We start from the raw sequence: 8,540 nt of genomic DNA, 5'->3' as shown, positions 1-8,540 counted from the left end.
AAAAAGTTCACAGAATGCTATCATTGAAGAACAATTGGAATTCTTTCAGCTCTGCGCACACATAATGAGCACGCCGTGGCGCTGGTTAATTGTGTGAATTCCGCTGCCAGGCAACTCTTCAGACTGTATTGTAAACATTGTATAGGACTTTTTAAGGCTCTTCACAATGGCCTTGTTGGCAGGCACTGCGTGTAATGTCCAATGGCGGTTAATGCGCTAAAATCCACCCCTCAATCGAAGGCCCATGTTGACACAGCCAGCCCACCTACAAGCTAATGCTTCACTTGGAAAGACTTGAACCAGTCTGTGAACAAACTGGTGGTTTTTAATTATATTCATGTCACAAATGATGCATTTTCAACAATTATGCACAAGAGATAAAGCAAAAGCATGTCTCCCTAGACTTGCATCTTTAAATTGTCTAAATCCAGTAATAGTTTTGTTGTTTTTCTATAGAGCTACATAATTCATAGTTCATGCATGCATTCTGAAGGAAATACTGTATTTGACACAATTATTCGACACAGTAAAAAATACTGTATTGCAATGTTTTTTTTAAATAAATTAGCATACATTAAAGTAAAACAAATACTACCATGCATTATAAATACATAAAGACAACAGTAATCATTGTGTAGATTTTTTTTGCATTAAAATAATGAGAAATTTACTTGTCATGTCAATAAAAATAAAAATGCAAACAATAGACTCCTTCCCTATATTCATAAAATAAAGTAATTTTCTAATTTTCTTCCAATTTTGGTGAGAAATAGGACATATTCTTGCCAGATTTTGTGAGATTCACCCTGTTGACATTACTATTAAACACTTCCTCACAAACAAATATGCTCAAATTTAGTGCATCCAACATTTTAGTTGTCCCAGCTGTACATTCAACATCTGTACTAAGAGAAGAGCTCCTTATAAATGTGTTCTACCTCTCTGTCTTCCAAATAAAGACAAAAGCTGTTGGCTTCCAGCCTTGAGAGAAATCAAGCTGTCGTAATAATAAAATAAATAAAAAATAAATAAAAAAAATGTTCGGCCTCCCTTCCCTGTCAAGGCTTATCTTACAAAAGCATCTCAACTTGTTCTAGTCTCCCACAAGGGCATGTGTCCAAAAATAACAAAGCAAAACAGCCACCAAGCACAAAACAACAACAACAACAAAAAAAACACTGGAAAGTTTTAAAGTGTAATCACACAAAAAGTGATTTCTAACTTTGCTTATGAAGGAAAAGAAAGCCGCATGGGCCATTTTCACACTCCAGTCACCAGCCTGATCTCATAGCATCATGCTATTATAACATCATTTTTGCTCAATTATTTTTACATGGCTTGTTGTATCATGTATCGCTGCAGTTTTCTGGTGAAATGAACACTAGAGGCGCTACAACAACAATGAATCACAAGTAAAACAGCAGATTACTAGTTCATAAACACTTACTTTTCACCCTGTTACTCACACAATGCTGGCTAAACACTGGAAAATCTCCACTGTTGCTTTCAAATCAAATGTGCATTGCATATGTATCGCGTGATCAATCGTTATAGACGTCAAGCCTGAAGCCTGCCGTCATTTTTTCAGAGGAGAAGATTATCAGTGAATAACGACTTAAAAAGTGCAATAGAGGTCTTTAACTCACTCGTTTGTTGAACTCGACGAGTTCCGACAAACCGTCGGGTTTCTGGCCAGGTTTGGGTTGGTTTTTCAAGTTGGACGAGTTAGGGGGTGTTCAAACATGCTTTTGTGAGCATCTATACTGTTTTTCGATATACTCTTAACATTTGACGGACGTCTCACTATTGCACTGAACCTCACTGTGTTTTATTTCAGAGTCTTGCGCAGGAGCGCCATGTTTTTAGACACCAAGTAAGATTAAATAGAACTTAACATTTTTATAGATAACAATAACAGCATATGGGTTTGGAACAACAAGAGGGTGAGTAGAGGATGACATAATTTTCGCTCCCTTTAAAGGGATAGTTCACCAAAAAAAATGTAATTCTCTTATCATTTACTCCCCCTCATGCCATCCCAGATGTGCATGACTTTCTGGATTTTTGGGCGAAAATTTTCAGCTCAAAAGGTGGTGATCAAAACTTTGACCCTCCAAAAAGCAGATTAAGGCAACATTAAAGTAATCCATTTGGCTCTGTAGTTTAATCCATGTCTTCTGAAGTGCTCCAGTCAGTTTTGGGTGAGAACAGACCACAAATACAACACATTTCTCAATGTACATCTTGCCATTGCAGGCTCTACGCACAATCATGATTTCAAGCTCGACTACACTTCCTAGTGATTGACGTATAGATGGGGCTAGGAAGTGTAATCGAGCTTTAAGTCCAGATTTATAGCAAAAATGTTTTATATTGTGGTCTGTTCTCGCCCAAAACTGATTTGATTGCTTTAGAAGACATGGATTAAACCACTGGAATCTTATGGATTACTTTTATGCTGCCTTTATGTGCTTTTTGGAGCTTCAAATTTCTGGTCACCATTCACTTGCATTTAAGTACCCACAGAGCTGAAATGTTCTTCTAAAAGTCTTTAAAAGAAAGTCACATCTGGGATATTATGAGGGTGAGTAAATGATGAGAGTTTTCATTTTTGGGTGAACTGTCCCTTTAAGACATTAACCTACGCATTTGGAAAACAGCATGTTTTATAATGTGCCTAAATTGGATAACACGTACAATCCTAGTTTCTAAAAAGAATACAAAAGAATGCATATAAACAAAAAGCCTTACTGATTTCTGTCGTTTTACACAATTAAGTATTTTGTAGCAACAGCAAAACATCAATAACGTTTTCTAAATTTCAACGGGATAAAGTTGCATGATACATGAACAAGTTCACAGGAAAAATGGACCAAAACAACACAGTAAAAGTTTACAGAGCTTTCTCTTCACTCAGAACACACGATGTCATGTCACAGGAATTCACGATGGCCGAGAACGGCTAAAATAAATAAATAATAATAAAAACGCCATAAAACCGACATCCACTTAGTTATAAGCAGCACTTTATGTAAAGCAGCAACGATTACGATACATACGGAGAAGAATATTTATACTTTATATTAAAAAATGTACTAAAACATCCGCCCGAAATCCCCTTAAGGAACAAACTTATAGCAGCGCTGGCGCGCGACTCTCTCAGTGGAAAAACATCACATAAAGCACACCGCAGCCTAATCTATAAATAGCGATATAAAACTCAATTCTCCTACCTTGGCTTGCAGGTAAGGGGGGTAGTAGTAGGTATATTGGGGGTACATCTGCCTCCAAACCTTGCCCATGAAGATCAGCTGTAAATTTAGACGTGGAAATAGCGCTCCAGTCCGACACTAACACTTTCCTTTCGGAGCTCTCGCCCAGACCTGCGCCCGAAACACGGAGAAAAACACGCGCAGACCGCTGCCGTCGACGTCCAGACGCGGGGACTGACTGACTGACTGACTGACTGGTGGGCGGCGGAGCTGCGGATACAGTTGCAGTGGAGCTCCGATGCATTTACACTCAGCTGTGGAGACATGAAACTCTGAAAATCTTAATCATTAAACAAGTGAATCAACTAAATGCTCAATAGAATACTCATTCTAAAGCCTAAGAATATTTCATAGCCTAAGCCTAATTGTAAACGTGTAAATATTTTAGTATTTTAGCTGGCCTATGTAGTAAAAAAAATAGAGACAGACAGACAGATAGATAGATAGATAGATAGATAGATAGATAGATAGATAGATAGACAGACAGACAGACAGACAGACAGATAGATAGGGACAGACAGACAGATAGATAGATAGATAGATAGATAGATAGATAGATAGATAGATAGATAGATAGATAGATAGATAGATAGACAGACAGACAGACAGACAGACAGACAGATAGATAGGGACAGACAGACAGATAGATAGATAGATAGATAGATAGATAGATAGATAGATAGATAGATAGGGACAGACAGACAGACAGACAGACAGACAGATAGACAGACAGACAGACAGACAGACAGACAGACAGATAGATAGATAGATAGATAGATAGATAGATAGATAGATAGATAGATAGATAGATAGATAGATAGGACAGACAGACAGATAGATAGATAGATAGATAGACAGACAGACAGACAGACAGACAGACAGATAGATAGATAGATAGATAGATAGATAGATAGACACAGACAGATAGATAGATATATAGATAGATAGATAGACAGACAGACAGACAGACAGATAGATAGATAGATGATAGAGACAGACAGACAGATAGATAGGGACAGACAGACAGATAGATAGATAGATAGACAGACAGACAGACAGACAGACAGACAGACAGACAGATAGATAGATAGATAGATAGATAGATAGATAGATAGATAGATAGATAGATAGATAGATAGATAGAGACAGATAGATAGGGACAGACAGACAGACAGATAGATAGATAGACAGACAGACAGACAGACAGACAGACAGACAGACAGACAGACAGATAGATAGATAGATAGATAGATAGATAGATAGATAGATAGATAGGGACAGACAGACAGACAGATAGATAGATAGATAGACAGACAGACAGACAGACAGACAGACAGACAGATAGATAGATAGATAGATAGATAGATAGATAGAGACAGACAGACAGATAGAGACAGACAGATAGAGACAGACAGACAGACAGACAGATAGATAGATAGATAGATAGATAGATAGATAGATAGATAGATAGATAGATAGATAGATAGATAGATAGGGACAGACAGACAGACAGACAGACAGACAGACAGACTGACAGACAGACAGATAGATAGATAGATAGAGACAGATAGATAGATAGATAGATAGACAGACAGACAGACAGACAGACAGACAGACAGACAGACAGACAGACAGACAGATAGATAGATAGATAGATAGATAGATAGATAGATAGATAGATAGATAGATAGATAGATAGATAGATAGATAGATAGATAGATAGGGACAGACAGACAGACAGATAGATAGATAGATAGATAGACAGACAGACAGACAGACAGACAGACAGACAGATAGATAGATAGATAGATAGATAGATAGATAGATAGATAGATAGAGACAGACAGACAGATAGAGACAGACAGATAGAGACAGACAGACAGACAGACAGACAGACAGATAGATAGATAGATAGATAGATAGATAGATAGATAGATAGATAGATAGATAGATAGATAGATAGATAGATAGATAGGGACAGACAGACAGACAGACAGACAGACTGACAGACAGACAGACAGACAGACAGATAGATAGATAGATAGATAGATAGATAGATAGATAGATAGATAGATAGATAGATAGATAGATAGATAGATAGAGACAGATAGATAGGGACAGACAGACAGACAGACAGACAGACAGATAGACAGACAGACAGACAGACAGACAGACAGACAGACAGACAGACAGATAGATAGATAGATAGATAGATAGATAGATAGATAGATAGATAGATAGATAGATAGATAGATAGATAGATAGATAGATAGATAGATAGATAGACAGGGTCTCTAAGGGTTAAACTTGAATAATGATACAATCTAAGTAAAAGGAGGACTAAACACAGTACTAGTGTAATTTATTAAGGCCTCTATTTTGGAGTCAATCCAGATGCTCATGTGAGCAATGCTTCCTTGCCAGCTTCAGGGCACAGGAAGCATCATGCATGTCTAAGCGCCCTGTGAAGAAGGTCTGGACCAAAGCCGGATGTAAATGTCAAAGCCGTGGGAGAGTGAATAAGTGCAAGCCCCCTTTAAAGATCCTTAATCCCCTTAATTTAGACAACAGAGAGAGAGAGAGAGTGAGAGGAAAATATAACTAAAGATATAAATGTATGCCTGGAAATGAACTTTTTAATGAACAGCTCACACTTTCCATTTTTAAATGCCACTATTGTCTCAAATGTTTTTGTGGCAGGGCGGAGAGTGGGGCCGGGTCGTGATCCTACACACCCTACGGTCCCGTATTAGGCTAATCAAGCCTCTGAGGGATAAAGGTCGACTGCAGGGGATTGTGCGGGAGAGAGAGATAGTTTACGGAGATGTCCATCATGTGTGTGTTTATGTTGTCTTTTAAGTTTATCATTAAACCATCATTTATATCGTCAAGCCGGTTCTCGCCTCCTCCTTTCCATTGATCCCTTTACACGGGTGCCGGAAACCCAGGAAGGAGGAGGGATATGCCGCAGTAGAGTTCTCGCCACTACCGTCCACCTCAACGGAGCAGCCGCGACCATCTGCCGGGGGACGAGGAGCCCAGCCGCCTGAAAGAGGACGATGGCCGCCGACCGCGAGGGGAGAAGGGGCTCCTAACCGACCGCCTGGATCGGTCAGGGCCGCTGCCAGGGGTGCAGGAGTCGCCTACCGGCCGCTGAAACGCAGAATGGATTTCAGACAGCCGACCGCGAGCGGGGAGGGGCTCACTGGCGACCGCCTGGAGCGGGAGAACCGCTGCCAGGGGCGAGGGAGACACCTTCTGTTCCCCGAGAACGCGGTGGGGCGTTCCATCCGCCAGGGGCTGGAGGTCTGCCTCTGATCCGCCCGGAGAGGCGCGGCTGTCGTCCGATAGAGGGTGGAGGAGTGGCTGTGGAACAAGCTGCGGCAAATCGGAGAACTGGCGAGTTGTTGTTTTTTTTCATCTCTCTCTCCTCTCTCACTGCCACTCTGCATTGGCCTTTTCCCTCTTTTAAATTTGACAGCTTTTTGGGGGGTACTACACTGTTACAGGAAGTACCCCCCATTTTAATTATTTCTGTTTCCCTCCCCTTGTCCCCTCCCTTGTCCAGGTAGAAGGGGATGACCTGCCGGCAGACGGGGCTTAGGGCATGCCCTCCCCCAGGGAAAGGAGGGGATGTACATCATGCTGGGGGCTCCCCAGCCTGAGAGAACGAGGGAGGAATGTGGCAGGGCGGAGGGCGGGGCCGGGTCGTGATCCTACACACCCGGTCCCGTATTAGGCTAATCAAGCCTCCGAGGGTTAAAGGTCGACTGCAGGGGATCGTGCGGGAGAGAGAGATAGTTTACGGACATGTCCGTCATGTGTGTGTTTATGTTGTCTTTTAAGTTTATCATTAAACCATCATTTATATCGTCAAGCCAGTTCTCGCCTCCTCCTTTCCATTGATCCCTTTACAGTTTTGTTATTAGTTTGTCTCAAATGGTACACTGACTGTCCGATGCATATTATTGCCATCTCAGTCTCATATAATGAACACTAGAGGCGCTACAACAACTGTGCGTTTTATTCACCTTCACACAAATCATGAATGCATCAGCTGGTTATGACTTTATAAACACTGTTCGCTCTGTTACTCACTCACTGCTATAACATACCTATGGGGGTATGTTTTACTCATTAAACCCCCATTAAATATTCACTTTAAAAACCTTGTCTGATAACGACACAATTTTAGTTGATCTATTAGGGTCATTTAGACAAACAAGTCTGATCACAAAGTCTACTTTGTATCACTTCACATAATACTTGTTATGCACTAAAGTAGTCCAGACCAGCTCCTCATCTGAAACTCTTTCCTTTGCGTGTGTGTTATTAAGCGTAATTACAGAACGACATGCCATGTTGCCCTGTATTCAGCATGGGAGGCCCCCTCAGACCACCTCTCGTCTGTTCGTGTCTGTCCTGCCCAATTCATTACCCGCTGCTCCTCTGTCCTGATACACACTTCCAGATGGAGCTGTCTGACATGCCATTTATCATAAGAAACACTCTTTCCTGGGGTTAAAGAATTAGCATAGATTTAGGTAGCGATGATGTCCCTATCAACTTTCAGAAAATGTTAAATGTCCCAACCAACATTTGGGCAATTTTACCACTTAGAAAATACTTTACAATACTTTATAAAATGTTTAATTTATTTTAATGACTCTCTTAAATTAAAAACTCTCAGTATCTTTAGTCATGTGTAAATTATTGTCTTCTGAAGCGGCACATAAAAGGCTTTGTCACGTGGCACATGTTACTTTTCTCAGTGATGTTCAGGATGCACCATTTGTAAGTCCAATCTTTTAAAATAATAGATTTAAACAAGCATACTTTTTGGGGTACAATTGTTTTCTAATCAGACTAATTAAAAAAAAAAAGTCTTTGTATGTGGCACAAAGGAAGATTCTGCTTTTACAGGCATAAGCGCCCTCTTAAAGGGATAGTTCAACCAAAAATAAAAATTCTCACAACATTTACTAACCTAATGCCATCCCACATGTGTATGTCTTTCTTTCATCTGCTGAACACAAATGAAGATATTTAATAGAATTTCTAAGCTCTTTTGGTCCATACAATGCAAATGAATGAGTGCCAAAATTTTGAAGCTCCAAAAATCACAAAGTCAGCATAAATGTAATCCATAAGGCTCCAGTGGTTAAATCAATATCTTCAGAAGTGATATGATAGGTTTGGGGAGAAGTCCTTTTTTACTGTAAATTCTTCTCTCTGCTCAGTCTCCATTTTAAAGTTCACATTATTTTC

At 40.1% G+C, this 8,540-nt stretch overlaps 1 protein-coding gene across 1 annotated transcript in view; it reads right to left on the bottom strand.

Moving 5' to 3' along the window:
- The window catches only part of LOC127658666 (RNA-binding motif, single-stranded-interacting protein 1-like), an 87,136-nt gene extending 83,570 nt beyond the window's left edge, over positions 1–3,566 (bottom strand). Inside the window, exon 1 of the mRNA XM_052148071.1 lies at positions 3,234–3,566. Within this exon, the coding sequence (XP_052004031.1) occupies positions 3,234–3,302 (69 nt within the window). The 5' untranslated portion in view covers positions 3,303–3,566. The remainder of the gene's footprint in view (positions 1–3,233) is intronic.
- Between the last annotated feature and the right edge of the window lie 4,974 nt (positions 3,567–8,540).

The sequence above is a fragment of the Xyrauchen texanus genome, chromosome 18 (genome assembly GCF_025860055.1).
Source record: "Xyrauchen texanus isolate HMW12.3.18 chromosome 18, RBS_HiC_50CHRs, whole genome shotgun sequence".
Classification (NCBI taxonomy): domain Eukaryota; kingdom Metazoa; phylum Chordata; class Actinopteri; order Cypriniformes; family Catostomidae; genus Xyrauchen; species Xyrauchen texanus.
This window is presented reverse-complemented; position numbering and strand designations above follow the sequence as displayed.